A 17,723-nucleotide genomic window follows, 5' to 3' on the forward strand; every position below is an offset into this window, starting at 1 on the left:
CCCGCCCTATCTCTGTAACCACCTCCAGTCCCTGCACCATTCCCTATCACTGTAACCACCTCCAGTCCCTGCACCCTGCCCTATCTCTGTAACCACAACCAGCCTCAACACCATTCCCTATCTCTGTAATCACCTCCAGCCCCTACACCATTCCCTATCTCTGTAACCACCTTCAGCCTCTACAACATTCCCTATCTCTGTAACCACTGTCTGCCTCTACACTATTCCCTATCTCTGTAACCACATCCAGTCTCTGCACCCCGCCCTATCTCTGTAACCAAATCCAGTCCCTGCACCATTCCCTATCTTTGTAACCACCTCCATCCGCTACACAATTCCCTATATCTGTAAACACCTCCAGCCCCTATACTATTCCCAGTCGCTGTAACCACCTCCAGTCCCTGCGCCATTCCCTATCTCTGTAACCACCTCCAGCCCCTGTACTATTCCCGGTCGCTGTAACCACTCCAGCCCCTGCACCATTCCCTATCTCTGTAATGAACTCCAGCCTCTACACCATTCCCTACCTCTGTAACCACCTCCAGCCCCTGCACCCTGCCCTATCTTTGTAACCACCTCCAGCCCCTGCACCCTGCCCTATCTCTGTAACCACCTCCATCCGCTACACCATTCCCTATCTCTGTAACCACCTCCAGCCCCTATACTATTCCCGATCGCTGTAACCACTCCAGCCCCTGCACCATTCCCTATCTCTGTAATGAACTCCAGCCTCTTCACCATTCCCTACCTCTGTAACCACCTCCAACCCCTACACCCTGCCCTATCTTTGTAACCACCTCCAGCCCCTGCAACCTGCCCTATCTCTGTAACCACCTCCAGTCCATACACCCTGCCCTATCTCTGTAACCACCTCCAGCCCCTGCATCATTCTCTATCTCTGTAACCACCTCCAGCGTCTACACCATTCCATATCTCTGTACCGACCTCCAGTCCCTGCACCCTGCCTTATCTCTGGAACCACCATCAGCCTCTACACTATTCCCTATCTCTGTAACCACCTCCAGCCTCTACACCCTGCCCTATCTCTGTAACCACCTCCAGCCTCTACACCATTCCCTATCACTGTAACCACCTCCAGCCTCTACACCATTCCCTATCACTATAACCACCTCCAGCCTCAACACCATTCCCTATCTCTGTAACCACCTCCAGCCCCTACACCATTCCCTATCTCTGTAACCACCTCCAGCCCCTACACCATTCCCTATCTCTGTAACCACTGTCTGCCTCTACACTATTCCCTATCTCTGTGACCACCACCAGCTTCAACACCATTCCCTGTCTCTGTAGCCACCTCCAGCCTCTACACCATTCCCTATCTCTGTAACCACCTCCAGTCCCTGCACCATTCCCTATCTCTGTAACCACCTCCAGCCTCTACACTATTCCCTATCTCTGTAACCACCACCAGCCTCAACACCATTCCATATCTCTGTAACCACCTAAAGCCCCTACACCATTCCCTATCTCTGTAATAATCTCCAGCCTCGACATCATTCCCTATCTCTGTAACCACTGTCTGCCTCTACACTATTCCCTATCCCTGTAACCACCTCCAGCCCCTACACCATTCCCTATCTCTGTAACCACTGTCTGCCTCTACACTATTACCTATCTCTGTAACCAGCTCCAACCCCTACACCATTCCCTATCTCTGTAACCACTGTCTGCCTCTACACTATTCCCTATCTCTGTAGCCACCTCCAGCCTCTACACCATTCCCTATCTCTGTAACCACCTCCAGTCCCTGCACCATTCCCTATCTCTGTAACCACCTCCAGTCCCTGCACCAGTCCCTATCTCTGTAACCACCTCCAGCCTCTACACTATTCCCTATCTCTGTAACCACCACCAGCCTCAACACCATTCCCTATCTCTGTAACCACCACCAGCCTCAACACCATTCCCTATCTCTGTAACCACCTCCAGCCCCTACACCATTCCCTATCTCTGTAATCATCTCCAGCCTCGACATCATTCCCTATCTCTATAACCACTGTCTGCCTCTACACTATTCCCTATCCCTGTAACCACCTCCAGCCCCTACACCATTCCCTATCTCTGTAACCACTGTCTGCCTCTACACTATTCCCTATCTCTGTAACCACCACCAGCTTCAACACCATTCCCTGTCTCTGTAGCCACCTCCAGCCTCTACACCATTCCCTATCTCTGTAACCACCTCCAGTCCCTGCACCATTCCCTATCTCTGTAACCACCTCCAGCCTCTACACTATTCCCTCTCTCTGTAAGCACCTCCAGTCCCTGCACTATGCCCTATCTCTGTAACCACCTCCAGCCTCTACACCATTCCCTATCTCTGTAACCAGCTCCAGTCCCTGCACCATTCCCTATCTCTGTAACCACCTCCAGCCTCTACACCATTCCCTTTCTCTGTAACCACCTCCAGCCCCTACACCATTCCCGATCTCTGCAATAATTTCCAGCCTCGAAATCATTCCCTACCTCTGTAACTACCTCCAGCCCCTACACCATTCCCTATCTCTGTAATAATTTCCAGTCTCTACACCATTCCCTATTTCGGTAACCACGGCCAGCATCAACACTATTCCCTATCTCTGTAACCACCTCCACCCTCTACACCATTCCCTATCTCTGTAACCAGCTCCAGTCCCTGCACCCTGCCCTATCTCTGTAACCACCTCCAGCCTCTACACCATTCGCTATCTCTGTAACGACCTCCATCCCCAGCACCCTGCCCGATCTCTGTAACCACCTCCATCCACTACACCATTCCCTATCTCTGTAACCACCTCCAGCCCCTATACTATTCCCGGTCGCTGTAACCACTCCAGCCCCTGCACCATTCCCTATCTCTGTAATGAACTCCAGCCTCTACACCATTTCCTACCTCTGTAACCACCTCCGGCCCCTGCACCCTGCCCTATCTCTGTAACCACCTCCAGTCCATACACCCTGCCCTATCTCTGTAATCACCTCCAGCCCCTACACCATTCCCTATCTCTGTAACCACCTCCAGCCTCTACACCCTGCCCTGTCTCTGTAACAACCTCCAGCCTCTACACCATTCCCTATCTCTGTAACCACCTTCAGCCTCTACAACATTCCCTATCTCTGTAACCACCTCCAACCCCTACACCATTCCCTATCTCTGTAATCATCTCCAGACTCTACATTATTCCCTATCTCTGTAACCACTGTCTGCCTCTACACTAGTCCCTATCCCTGTAACCACCTCCAGCCCCTACACCATTCCCTATCTCTGTTACCACCTCCAGTCCCTGCACCCTGCCCTATCTCTGTAACCACCTCCAGTCCCTGCATCATTCTCTATCTCTGTAACCATCTCCAGTCCCTGCACCCTGCCCTATCTCTGTAACCACCTCCAGTTCCTGCATCATTCTCTATCTCTGTAACCACCTCCAGTCCCTGCACCATTCTCTATCTCTGTAACCACCTCCATCCGCTACACCATTCCCTATATCTGTAAACACCTCCAGCCCCTATACTATTCCCGGTCGCTGTAACCACCTCCAGTCCCTGCGCCATTCCCTATCTCTGTAACCACCTCCATCCGCTACACCATTCCCTATCTCTGTAACCACCTCCAGCCTGTACAACATTCCCTATCTCTGTAACCACCTCCAACCCCTACACCATTCCCTATCTCTGTAATCATCTCCAGACTCTACATTATTCCCTATCTCTGTAACCACTGTCTACCTCTACACTAGTCCCTATCCCTGTAACCACCTCCAGCCCCTACACCATTCCCTATCTCTGTTACCACCTCCAGTCCCTGCACCCTGCCCTATCTCTGTAACCACCTCCAGTCCCTGCATCATTCTCTATCTCTGTAACCATCTCCAGTCCCTGCACCCCGCCCTATCTCTGTAACCACCTCCAGTTCCTGCATCATTCTCTATCTCTGTAACCACCTCCATCCGCTACACCATTCCCTATATCTGTAACCACCTCCAGCCCCTGTACTATTCCCGGTCGCTGTAACCACTCCAGCCCCTGCACCATTCCCTATCTCTGTAATGAACTCCAGCTTCTACACCATTCCTTACCTCTGTAACCACCTCCAGCCCCTGCACCCTGCCCTATCTTTGTAACCACCTCCAGCCCCTGCACCCTGCCCTATCTCTGTAACCACCTCCATCCGCTACACCATTCCCTATCTCTGTAACCACCTCCAGCCCCTAAACTATTCCCGGTCACTGTAACCACTCCAGCCCCTGCACCATTCCCCATCTCTGTAATGAACTCCAGCCTCTACACCATTCCCTACCTCTGTAACCACCTCCAACCCCTGCACCCTGCCCTATCTTGGTAACCACCTCCAGCCCCTGCACCCTGCCCTATCTCTGTAACCACCTCCAGCCTCTACACCCTGCCCTATCTCTGTAACCACCTCCAGCCCCTGCATCATTCTCTATCTCTGTAACCACCTCCAGCGTCTACACCATTCCATATCTCTGTACCAACCTCCAGTCCCTGCACCCTGCCTTATCTCTGGAACCACCATCAGCCTCTACACTATTCCCTATCTCTGTAACCACCTCCAGCCTCTACACCCTGCCCTATCTCTGTAACAACCTCCAGCCTCAACACCCTGCCCTATCTCTGTAACCACCTCCAGCCTCTACACCATTCCCTGTCACTGTAACCACCTCCAGCCTCTACACCATTCCCTATCACTATAACCATCTCCAGCCTCAACACCATTTCCTATCTCTGTAACCACCTCCAGCCTCTACACCATTCCCTATCTCTGTAACCAACTCCAGTCCCTGCACCATTCCCTATCTCTGTAACCACCTCCAGCCTCTACACTATTCCCTATCTCTGTAACCACCACCAGCCTCAACACCATTCCCTATCTCTGTAACCACCTCCAGCCCCTACACCATTCCCTATCTCTGTAATCATCTCCAGCCTCAACATCATTCCCTATCTCTGTAACCACTGTCTGACTCTACACTATTCCCTATCCCTGTAACCACTGTCTGCCTCTACACTATTCCCTATCTCTGTAACCACCACCAGCTTCAACACCATTCCCTGTCTCTGTAGCCACCTCCAGCCTCTACACCATTCCCTATCTCTGTAACCACCTCCAGTCCCTGCACCATTCCCTATCTCTGTAACCACCTCCAGCCTCTGCACTATGCCCTATCTCTGTAACCACCTCCACCCTCTACACTATTCCCTATCTCTGTAAGCACCTCCAGTCCCTGCACCATTCCCTATCTCTGTAACCACCTCCAGCCTCTACACCATTCCCTATCTCTGTAACCACCTCCAGCCTCTACACCATTCCCTTTCTCTGTAACCACCTCCAGCCTCTACACCATTCCCTTTCTCTGTAACCACCTCCAGCCCCTACAGCATTACCTATCTGTGTAAACACTTCCAGCCTCACACACCCCGCCCTATCTCGGTAACCACCTCCATTCCCTGCACTATTTTCTATCTCTGTAACCACCTCCAGCCCCTACACTATTCCCTATCTCTGTAACCACCTCCAGCCCCAACACCATTCCCTATCTCTGTAACCAGCTCGAGCCTCTACACCCTGCCCTATCTCTGTAACCACCTCCAGCCCCTGCATCATTCTTTTTCTCTGTAACCACCTCCAGCCTCTACACCATTCCATATCTCTGTAACGACCTCCAGTCCCTGCACCCTGTCTTATCTCTGGAACCACCATCAGCCTCTACACTATTCCCTATCTCTGTAACCACCTCCAGCCTCTGCACTATTCCCTATCCCTGTAACCACCTCCAGCCCCTACACCATTCCCTATCTTTGTAACCATCTCCAGCCTCTACACTATTCCCTATCCCGGTAACCACCTCCAGGCCCTACACCATTCCCTATCTCTGTAACCATCTCCAGCCTCTACACCATTCCTAATCTCTGTAACCACCTCCAGCCCCTACACCATTCCCTATCTCTGTGACGACCACCAGCCCCTGCACCCTGCCCTATCTCTGCAACCACCTCCAGCCTCTACACCATTCCCTACCTCTGTAACCACCTCCAGCCTCTACACCCTGCCCCATCTTTGTAACCACCTTCAGCATCTACAACATTCCCTATTTCTGTAATCACCTCCAGGCAATCAACATTCTGGGGCTACCATACCAGAAACTCACTGGAATGGCCATATACATACTGTGGCTACAAGAGCAGGTCAGGGGTGATGTATCCTGCCACAAATCACTCACCTCCTAACTCCCCAAAGCCTGTCCACCACCCACAAAAGCACAAGTCAGGAGTATAATGGCATGCTCTCCACTTGCCTGCATGAGTGCAGCTCCAACAACATTCAGGACGCTCCACACCATCCAGGAATTGGCAGCTCACGTGACTGGCACCCCTTTCTCAAACACTCTCTCTCTCCACCATCAACACACAGTCTCAGCAGTGTGCACAGCACAAACACACCAAGGCTCCTTATGCATCCCCTTCCAAACCCACGACTGCTAGCATATGGAAGAACAAGGGCATCAAACACATGGGAACAACAGCACCCGGATATTCTGTTCCAAGTCGCTCACCACCCTGACTTGGAATTATATCACCTGTTCCTTCACTGTGGCTGAGTGAAAATCCGAACAGCATTGTGGATGTACCTACACCACAGGGACTGCAGCGGCTCATCGCCACCTTCTCAGGGGCAATTATGGTCGGCAATAAATGCTGATTTAGCCAGCGATACCGATGTCCCCTTAATGAATTTGTTAAAAATGACTAGCAATCTTCCGCTTGATGCTGAAATGAACATATACATGAAGAGCGTGCGAAGCAACAGCAGCTTGACGGAGATCACCAAACCTGTGCCTTCGGTGCACTCATCTACAATGGCGAGGCCTTGACAGCATATGCTTGCCAGGACAAAATGGTGAACAGTTTCAACTCTCTCAGGCACATCATTGGCATGTCTTGGTCATACAGGGTCACCAACTCCATGGTACCGAACTTCTTATTACTAAGCCAATGACATGTGTTGGCATGGCCGTGTTCATTGGATGGATGACGGCCATGTACCCACAGGCGTTCTCTCTGATGACCTAGCCAGGGGGTGTTGACATGCTTGGTGACCGAACCCCCACGACAAAGGAGACCTGCAAGCAGGAAATAGAACATGGCAAACGTCAACACTGACAAATGCGACAATCACCAATAGCCGTGACCTCTGGTCTACCTGTTTGGAAGGTCATGGAAGAGGTGAAGGCAAACAGAAAGTTTAGCTGGCCAATAAGAAGATGCAATGAAAGGATAGCCCATCAGAGCTTGCATGTTCACCGTTAGCAAATGCACCACAGTCTGCCATGCTAGATTGGGCTCATGGGCCACTCCATGCGAGAGCTTAACAAAGAATTCAACACAAAGGAGTAAATCTTCGTCTCACGCGGCTGAAGACTGCCTAAAAATATTGAAATCTGTTTTGGTTTGTGATTAACCTTTCAAAGGATTATGTACTGTGGACCTTTCACACAAATATACAATAAAAGTGCCAGATTGAAAGATCTGGTTTGTGCAGTGACTGTGATTAATGACAGTCTCCATGGAACTGAATAGTGTCACTGGAGAGTTTCTCTTTACTACTAATAAGAAGCTCCTTTGAATGTGTCAGTCTCGTAGTGTCAGCGGGAGCAGTGCCTCCGACACTAACAGGAATCAGCGTCTCCATAGAAATGGACAAGTGGATGGTGTATTGTTTCATCGTTGACTTAGAAAAGATTCACTATCCTCTCCTTGCTGCTATTACTGTTCCTGGTAAGTCTTCATACGCAGCTATTCGTTCTATAAACTCTATCCCACTGTATGAATGTTCTCCTCGTTTTATGCGAGTTATTACTTTTATTCAGCTAAATTCTTTCTTTCTGGGTGTAATGTTGTTTTGATTTTAATTATTCCTTTGTTCGTTCATGGGATGTGGGCATCACTGGACCAACATTTATTGCCCATCCCTGAGGGCATTTAAGAGTCAACCACACTGCTCTGCGTCTAGAGTCACATGTGTGCCAGACCAGGTAAGGATGGCAGATTTTCTCCCCTAAAGGGCATTAGTGAACCAGATCGGTTTTTACGACAATTGATTAAATTTCACCATTAGACTTTTAATTCCAGATTTTTATTGAATTCAAATTCCACTATCTGCCCTGGTGGGATTCGAATCCATGTCGCCAGACCATTACCCTGGGTCTCTGGATTGCTAGTCCAGTGACAATATCATGCCACCACTGCCGCCCCATTCATTCTGACCTCAAAGAATGGCATCCTCATATGATGTTTCCTTCTTGAAATTAGGAGATTTAACAAGACTGGAAATCAGAAATCCAAGTCATAGAATATAGATCATAGAACATACAGTGCAGTCTCTCAGTCACTCCCACACATGTGTTTCGATCAGATCCCTCTCTCCTTGACTGCAAATATTTCTGTGATTGAATCCTACCAACCCTGTACAATAACCTAGTAAACCACCCAGTTCAAGAGAATTTAGGGTGGGCAAAAAATGCTAGCCTTGCCAGTGTCAACCATATCCCTGAAAGAATAAACAAAGTCAAAAGATCGCTGGGCATTTTTGTATCGCAACAAGTAAATAGTGAAACTGACAATTTTGCTTCTAATCTGATATATGCTTTCCATGTCTATGTCGCTTCCTCACAGTTAACATAGTGATAATTGTGATCCTGTCTCGAGGAATGTGTAGTCTCTCTAAATGTGTCACATGCTATCTGGTGGCCAGTAGCAGTGGTTGTTATTATCGACCTGATGATGAGTCATATTCCAATTTTTTCTTGGAAGCAGTTCATTTTTGTGTACTCCATTCCTACATGTAACATGCACACAATTCTGCTTTATGAACCAGACAGACTGCTCTGTCTGGTTCACTACCACTTACACCTTTGATAGAGTTGAGGCTATTTGTTGCCCAAGGCTGTAAGTTAAATATTGTACTGAGAAAACGGCGGCTGTGGCTCTCGGTATGGAGACCGTGTTGAGCTGTTTAAAGCATACTACGTGGTATTTGATGTTAACGGATCAGTATCAACTGTGCAATGCCCCGTGGTTTTGCTCTGCACAAAGCAATGTTATGGAATTACAAGTCTGGTTAACAGTTATGCTCCAGCACTGCATTATCACCCCTATGGTCCCATTTGCTCAGATTCCACTGCTCAATGCAGTTGAAGAATGTGGTCAAATATCTCTTTGCGCAAATGTCTAAATTCATTAAACAATAATGAATTTACATGATGAAGACTAAACCCCATCTCATTTTACATTCAACAAGCCTAAATAGTGGTGAGTATGTGGCATTCACTGCTACAGTGAGTGGTTAAAACAAATCGTACAGATGTATTAATAGGAAAATGGACAATACATGAAGTTGAAGGGAAGAGAGTTCAAATGCTGAGAAACTTTGATGAGGAGATATGAGAGTAAGCTTAATTGGAGAAGTTATGCTGCATAGATTGTTGCTGCACATTCGTGGGTGAGGTCCCCAAATGCTGTACACTCTGCCTGTAGGAATTATCTCAGCACAATTTGTTCATTTCTGATGGGATGTCCCCAAATTGTTTTTCTCCCAAGTGAGGAGTGATAAGTTGACTCTCTTTATTGAACTTCCCTTGGTTTGTGTCAACAGGATTATTGCAAAGGCATCCCTTCCCTTGTTGCTATCTTTTCCCAGCCCCAATGTATTTATGTTTTGAAAGAAACCAATTTAATCATGGTTTCTTGAGTTAAAGAAACAGTGAGTTTATTTCTGTAAACCCACTGATTGTGCCCCTTCATCAGTGTGATGAGAGATGGTACTATATTTAATATTTTTGGGATTCATTATGTTATTCTGTGAAAGTCTTGTGTTTATGTTAACGAACATAATTTAATTAAGTTGGGGATTGATTGTCTATAAGGTTTGGGACTTCAAATGAACGCGCATGAAGTAAGAATGCCAAGTTAATTTTCTACATGTAAATAATCAGTAGGTAGAAATTTGAATTAGGAGATAGGCAAGGATTTGAATTTTTTGATGTTAAATTGCAAGGGGAAGTAAAACGACATGTGTAGCTTGCAAACGCTTCATAATCAAACAAGGAAAGATTATCAAATTGTATTTGACATACAAATGGGGCTATAGAGCGAATATGAAAGATTTTATTTTAAGTTAAGTTTCAAACAGGGGCACGAGCAATGGAAGATGGAAGAAGGAAAACAATACTTAAGGAGAGATTTTGAGGTCTGTGTTGGAAAATGAGTATGTCCCACCTCCTGAGGGTTGGCTGTTTGAGAAAGACCTGCAAACAACATCTCTAGCTTGGAAGAGATGCAGATTTAAATCAACACCCAGTTAAGCCAGGAATGTCTTGGGGCTGCAAAAGTAAAACTGTGCTCGGTCTAATGTTTTGAAGTTCCACAGCAGAGTGGAAGTGATAAGTGAGAGATCACGTGGTATCACTAAAGCTTTGTCTTCGGTGTAATATTACTGTAGTTTTTTTTATCGTTAAACATCTATAAGGGAGCTCTGCCAAAAGGGTTTTCACTTGTGAGTCAGACCAAGTACTTAATATTTTGGTGGGGGGGAATGTTCTGTCAGAATAATTTAATTGTAATCCTGAGTGTTAAGTTTTATTTAATTTTATTAATAAAGGCTTTGGTTTAATGTGGCTGAAATTTGTGGCTTCGGAGTTCAGTAAGCCTATCTTCTTGTGGTCAGAGCACAAAAATTAAGTTATGCTAGATGAGCCAAGATTCCCTTTGAGATTTGGTGTACTTCACAATTAAGATCCATTGGACCATAGCAGAAGGACTCACATTAGGATGAGGCCAGCAGATGGATATCCTTCTCAATAAAATGTATGGCCTGCCTGCGGAAGTGTGACAGGTGCTAACAGCTACTAATGGAATGGTGAGACTTCCGATTGGATTGCATGCGAGGGGTTCACCTGAAAAAGGACCAGAAACAATTTCCACTCCTCGTCTCTACTTGAGATGATATAAAGAGCACACATTCTTGTTCCTGAACTATAGGACAACTCTTCAGTCTCTACTTGAGATGATATAAAGAGCACACATTCCTGTTCGTGTCTCTTCAGTCTCGAAGTGGGATTGTGTAAAGTCCATTCCCGCCTCCTCTTGAGCTACAGTGTCCATACAAAACTGTGGTTCTACATTATTTGCATAATGCAGAGCTAATAGCATTGTTAATCTTCCGAAGACAATTGCAAGATTAATTCACCATGGATAGTTAATCATCTTTATTCGTGCACTTGTCAACCAAAACATTTTTGGCAAAATAGAAGATTTTCACCTTTCCTTTTTTGTCCATTTCTTTCATAGAATCTCTAAAGTGCAGAACGAGGCCATTCGGCCCATCGAGTCTGCACTGACCCTTCGAAACACCATCCTACCTAGGCCCAATCTCCCACCCTATTCCTGCAACACCACCCTAAAGGCAATTTAGTATGGCAATCTATCTAGCCTGCACATCTTTGGACTGTGGGAAGAAACCGGAGCACCTGGAGGAAACCCATGCAGACACGGGGATAATGTACAAACTCCACACAGCCAGTTATCCGAGGTTGTAATCAAACCCGGGCCCCTAACGCTGTGAGGCAGCAATGCTAATTAATTTTCAATTAATTTCAATTATTGTCCAATTAATTTTCCTCTATGCCCTTAACTCCAAAGACACTTTAAACATGCAGAAACAATGACGTCATTTTCTCCTCCTGCTACATCTTACTCTGGTGCGCCCATCTCAAATACTGGTCCCACCTTAATTTCTTTTACTAATTCTCCTGGTTTCGTAGTCCACAGCTCCTTCTCTATGGCACTTACACCTCCCTCTCCGCCCCATTTTCATTCACTCTTCTTGTTTTATCATCTGTTCTGTCTTCCTCTTTCATGCCCCTATCCCCATTATCCTGTCTCAGCATTCTCTTCCTATATCTTTCCTTTCCAATGCTTTCAACCAGGTTTGAACAATATTGAGAATTCTTTGAGATATTTAATATTGATGAATGAGCTATTGAAGCATTCCATAACACACGATATGAAGCATGATGTTTCTTGAACAGTGTCAGCTTCAGTGAAATTTTGGTCATTTTATATCTACTGCTGTGTTTCCTACATTTGTTTTGAAATACCAACATCAGGAAATCATTCTTGCATTTGTATTTAGCATGACAGTTCTCATAAAACATGCAAGTTACATAATTAGATACATTAAAGTATTAAAACTGGTATTAGGCATCAATGAATATGATCCAATGGCTATCTGCTTTGAAAGGCATGATATCTGCATAATCTCGGATACTTTTTCCCCTCATCCCAGTAGTGAAGCTCCAAGTCCCTGTTTTCCATTTGACTTTGACTGAAAACCTATTGGCTAGGGCGGTTGTTCAGTCTCTGAGAGAGCAGTGACACTGGTGCAACCGTTCTTCTTACATCACTTCCCGAATAGATCTGGATGTTATGGGCTTACAGGAATGTGTGATCTTGAGACATGATCATAAAGGAAAAACAGGGTCAAACCTTTCTGCCATGAACAGGTGAACATTTGCAGAGCTGACAGGTGATTGGATCAATGGATTTAAAACATTGAGAGACATCTCTGCAATGTCGCTCATCAACATCTTGATTCAGTTCGACACAAGTAATTAACTATTAGTTTATAATCAATTGTACAGGAAACGGCATATGAAATAATTCTTAATTTAAACAGAGTCCCTCCTGCCAAAGATATTGAAGGTCTTGCTGGCAGAATGTCAATGAGGCACCAGTTGTCCTATTTCATCTGAAATCTGTTTCTTAATCATTTTTTCTTTTAGTTTCTACACTCATGCCTCGTCAGTGCTAACTACACATCAGATGGGGATGGCGGCTAACTCGACACAGACAGGTGAATCTCTCAGCAATCCAACAGACCTGATTGTCACTGAAACAGGGAGTCCTTATAAAATAGTCGAGGTGGTCTTCGCTGTGATTGTGACAGGATCTTTGAGCTTGTTGACAATTATTGGAAACATCCTGGTCATTGCTTCTATCAAAGTAAACAGACAATTGCAAACTATTAACAATTACTTTATTTTCAGCTTGGCCTGTGCTGATTTGATTGTCGGTGTGTCCATGAATCTATTCACCATTTACACTCTGATTGGCTACTGGCCTTTGGGCCCAGTGGTATGTGACTTGTGGCTTGCTCTAGATTATGTTGTCAGTAATGCCTCCTCCATGAGCCTCCTGGTCATCAGCTTTGACCGTTACTTCTGCGTGACAAAGCCCCTCAGCTACCCCGTGAGAAGAACAGGGAAAGTGGCAGGATTAATGATCGCAGCTACTTGGGTGGTACCGTTTGTCATCTGGGCTCCTCCCATTATCCTCTGGCAGTTCATCGTAGGGGAGCGGACAGTCGGCGAGGGTGAGTGTTATATACAGTTCTTCTCAAATCCAGCTGTCACTTTTGGCACTGCCATAGGTGCCTTCTATCTCCCTGTGTTCATCATGATGATTTTATATGTGAAAATATCTTGTGCCAGCAAAAGTCGAATAATGGCAGATAAAAAGGAGTCTGAATCGAGCAAGAGGACCGTTTCTCATAGTGCAGCGAAGGGCAAAATAATGGAGCCGAATAATAACAACTTTTCAAATGCTCTTGATGGTTTACCAGAGGTCAAAATGCAAAATAGCAAAATGACTGGAGAAATAATAACTGATAATTGTGGCCAAGAAGAGGAGCTCCCCATTGAATCAACTTACCCCAGTGTGTCCCAATCAAAGCAGAAGAAACAATTGCCGATACAGGAGAGCACACCCACTACTCAAACCTGTTTCAGGATGGACAACTCCAAACACTCCTGCATGAAAATAGTCAGCAAGTTTAAAAAGAATAACCACTGTGACACCACAACAAGAATGGTGCCAGTTATCCGCGGTAAGGGTGGGAATGATGGAGAGATCAGGGTAGACAATAAGATCATTACAGTAACCGAAATCCCAGCTAAGAAAAAGAAGGGAGCGGTATCCCGAGAGCAGAAGGTGACACAGACCGTTCTAGCTATTCTGTTGGCGTTTATCATTACTTGGAGCCCATACAATGTCCTGGTTCTCATCGACACCTTCTGCTCAACCTGTGTCCCCAACACGGTCTGGATTATTGGATATTGGATATTTTACATTAACAGCACCGTCAACCCAGCCTGCTACGCACTATGCAATCCGACCTTCAAGAAAACCTTCAAGCGTCTCCTCCTGTGTCAGTACAAAAATATCAGTGCAACGAGATAGATACAGCTACACACACAACCTCGGGAACACGTTACAGATGCTTATGAGGGTGACTTTCACACTTTAACATCCAAACTATATGGAATTAACACTGGATAAAAGCAAATTACTGCGGATGCTGGAATCTGAAACCAAAGAGAAAATGCTGGAAAATTTCAGCAGGTCTGGCAGCATCAGTAGGGAGAGAAAAGAGCTAACGTTTCGAGTCCAGACAAAGGGACCCTTTGACAAAGGATCATCTAGACTTGAAACGTTAGTTCTTTTCTCTCCCTAGATGCTGCCAGACCTGCTGAGATTTTCCAGCATTTTCTCTATATGTAATTGCCATGTCAATTGTGGGCGGCACGATGGCGCAGTGGTTAGCACTGCTGCCTCATGGAGCTGAGGATCCAGGTTCGATTCCGCCCCAGGTCACTGTCCATGTGGTGTTCACACATTCTCCCCGTGTCTGCGTGGGTCTCACCTCCACAACCCAAAAAGATGTTCCGGGTAGGTGGATTGGCCACGCTAAATTGCCCATCATTTGGAAAAAAAAAGAATTGGGTCCTCGAAATTTATTTTCAAAGCATGTCCATTGTGTTGGATCACGGGTCAATTTGACATCTGTGACATATAACACTGAGAGAACATCTGAATCAAATCCAATACATGTGTAATGTCTGTAATAAACAAAGCATGAGCTGATGATCAGAATGTATTTATGTGTGAACTGAGCTTAAGCATCATAGAAAATCGAAAAACACATTTAATGAGGAATGTTCACTTTATACACTGTTACCCAATATTTGATATATTAATGGGCCCCTGGCAGTGTCATCTCTGGAGGCCCGGTTAGATGGATAGTGTGTGGATCAGGTTAAGGTCAGCAGCATTGGGCACAATTCAGGATGAGGCAGACTCAGGAACCTTTTCCAACTCCTACCCATCTTTAAGACGGAGATAGATAGGTTCTTGATTAACAAGAGAATAAGGGGTTATGGGGAGAAGGCAGAAGAATGGGGATGAGAAAAATATCAGCCATGATTGAATGGCAGAGCAGACTCGATGGGCCGATCGGCCTAATCCTGCTCCTATGTCTTATGGTAAAAGAAATACACACACATGCCTCATGATTCAGCGAATAATAGCCAAGGGGCTATTTTGGGGAGAGAACTGAAGATGAAATGTAAAATAAGATAACAGGTGTCATCATATCACACAATGAACACGGTGCTTCTAGTCTGAAAACCCTCTGCACTTTCCAACCCCCTCATGATTTAGAATATCTCTATCAAATCTCTTCTCACCTTCTTTCCTAGGAGAACTGTCCTAACGTCTCTGATCCATCCTCATGTCTGGAGCCATTCTTGTAAACCTCTTCTGCACTCGCTCCAATGCATTCATATCCTTTCTATAGTGTGGTGCACAATATTCCAGCTGAGGTCTAATGAATGCCAATTGAACATAACCTCCCCGCTCTTGTACTCTATGCCCATATTAATAAAGCCCGGGATACTGTGTACGCTATTAACTGTTCTCTGTGACTCTTCTGCCACCTTCCATGATCTTTGCACATATACAGCCAGGCCCATTTGCTCCGACATAACTTTAAGAATTTGATCCCTTATTTTACAATGTCTCTCCAAGTTCTTCGTACCAAAATGCATCACCTCAGATTTCTTGACATTGACCATCATCTGCCACCGATCTGCCCACTCCACCAACTTATCAATGTCTTTTTGATGTTCTGCACTGTCCTCTTCACAGTTTACGACATCCAAGTTTCGTATGATCTACAAACATTCTCATTGCTCCCTGTAAACCAAGATCTAGATCATTAATATATATTGGCAAAAGCAAAGGTCCCTGGGAACACCACTACAAACTTTACTCCAGCCTGAAAATATCCATTGACCATTACTCTCCATTTTCCATTATTTGGCCAGTTTTGTTTCCACGTTGCTACTGTCCCTTTTATTCCATCAGTTATAACTTTTCTCACAAGTCTGCTAAGCGGCACTGTGCAGAATGCCTTCTGAAAGTTCATGTACACCACATCAACAGCATTCCCCTCATGGACCATTTCTGTTACCTCTTCAAAAAACTCCAGAAAGTTAGTGGAACACAGGTTCCCCTTGAGAAATCAATGCTGGCCCTTCCTAAACAACGCACGTGATGACTAATTCTATCCCGACTAATTGTTTCTAGAAACTTGTCCACCCCTTCAGTTCAACTGAGTGTTCTTTAATTGTGGGGCCTCTCCTTACAATCTGTCTTGAACAATGGCAAATACTTGGAATTCTCCAGTCCACCTCCCCTGAGTCTAGGGGAGACTGAATGAATATGGCCAGCGTCCCGGCAATTTTCATTCACAGTTCTTTCAATATCCTTGGATGCATCTCATCCAGTCCAGGTGCCTTGTCAACATTAAGTGCCAGCAGTCTTTTCAACTCTTTCGCCATGTCAAGTCTGAACATCCTGAAACATGAGACTAGATCTGCTTGCTCAGGTGGACATAAAAAATTCAGTGCCGACTTCCACTTGTGACCATGGAGTGATTGGTCACATAAAGGGCTGTTCTTGTTCAAAGTCACAGAAAAGGGCTCTTTCTCCCAGATCCGGGTGGAATTTTGATGAAAAGGCGTAGGTGAATGTTAGAGGAGTAGTTTACCCCTGGAATGATATGTCTTCTGATCACTGGACCCGGCAGAAAGCAGTGAGAGATTTGGCTGGAAAGTTGAGACAGTCTTGTGCTTCAGACAGTCTCTTCCAGCATGCAGGCGGGGGAGGGGCAAGCTGTAACGCCCCAGATTCAGGAACTGATGACTGTTAGCAAGGAGGAATTCCATAAACAGAGGAAATAAATGCATGAGGATCATGCAAAGGCCATTGCAGAAGCTGTGGCATCCCTGAAGAGTATTTTAGAGTAGATAGAGAGGTGTTTGGAGGTACAGGGGTCACAGATTCGGGAGATTGAAGGAGTGATTTCGGACCATAGCGATTGTGTGGTGGCTCTGGAGACGGAGGTGGGGCTCCTAGGAGACCCTTGTAAAACGCTGAGGGCAAAGGTTGAGGAGCAGGAGAATACCTCGAGAAGACAGAATCTGCGAATAGTGGGCCTGCCTGAAGGAGTGGAAGGTGTGAGTGCCACGAGGCACGTCTCGAGCATGCTGGCGGGACTGGTGGCAAAAAGGTGGCTAAATAAGGCACCTGAAATGGACCGAGCGCATAGGTCTCTGAGGCAAAAGCCTAGAGTTGGGGAGCCGCTTCGGGCGATGATCGTGAGACTCCATAACTTTGTGGAGAAAGAGAAAATTCTACAGTGGGCCAGGGAGAAGCATAGCTGCGGTTGGGAGGGAAATAACGTCCGGATTTATCAGGACATCGGAGCCGAGTTGGCAAAACGGCGGGCAGGTTTCAACAAGGCCAAG

General features: G+C 46.0%; 1 protein-coding gene across 2 annotated transcripts; it reads left to right on the forward strand.

The window, feature by feature from the left end:
* The first annotated feature begins 9,278 nt into the window (after positions 1 to 9,278).
* Positions 9,279 to 14,313, forward strand: LOC140389373 (muscarinic acetylcholine receptor M2-like). Of its 2 annotated transcripts, XM_072473535.1 has the most exons (3): positions 9,279 to 9,331; positions 10,714 to 10,733; positions 12,974 to 14,313. In XM_072473535.1, exons 1-3 carry the CDS (start codon positions 9,279 to 9,281, stop codon positions 14,311 to 14,313), a joined length of 1,413 nt encoding a protein of 470 aa, XP_072329636.1. The 2 variants fall into 2 exon arrangements, with proteins under 2 accessions (XP_072329636.1, XP_072329637.1); XM_072473536.1 differs by lacking the exons at positions 9,279 to 9,331; positions 10,714 to 10,733 and having other exon boundaries at positions 12,904 to 14,313.
* Positions 14,314 to 17,723: the final 3,410 nt, after the last annotated feature.

The sequence above is a fragment of the Scyliorhinus torazame genome, chromosome 14 (genome assembly GCF_047496885.1).
Source record: "Scyliorhinus torazame isolate Kashiwa2021f chromosome 14, sScyTor2.1, whole genome shotgun sequence".
Lineage (NCBI taxonomy): Eukaryota > Metazoa > Chordata > Chondrichthyes > Carcharhiniformes > Scyliorhinidae > Scyliorhinus > Scyliorhinus torazame.

Excerpts from the sequence above, each read along its gene's own strand:
- LOC140389373 (XM_072473535.1), top strand. The coding sequence starts at position 9,279 with ATGAAGACTAAACCCCATCTCATTTTACATTCAACAAGCCTAAATAGT. Across the intron at positions 9,332-10,713 it reads ACAAGCCTAAATAGTGGTGA|TTCAGTAAGCCTATCTTCTT; the intron begins GTATGTGGCATT and ends GTGGCTTCGGAG. Across the intron at positions 10,734-12,973 it reads TTCAGTAAGCCTATCTTCTT|GGAGTCCTTATAAAATAGTC; the intron begins GTGGTCAGAGCA and ends TCACTGAAACAG.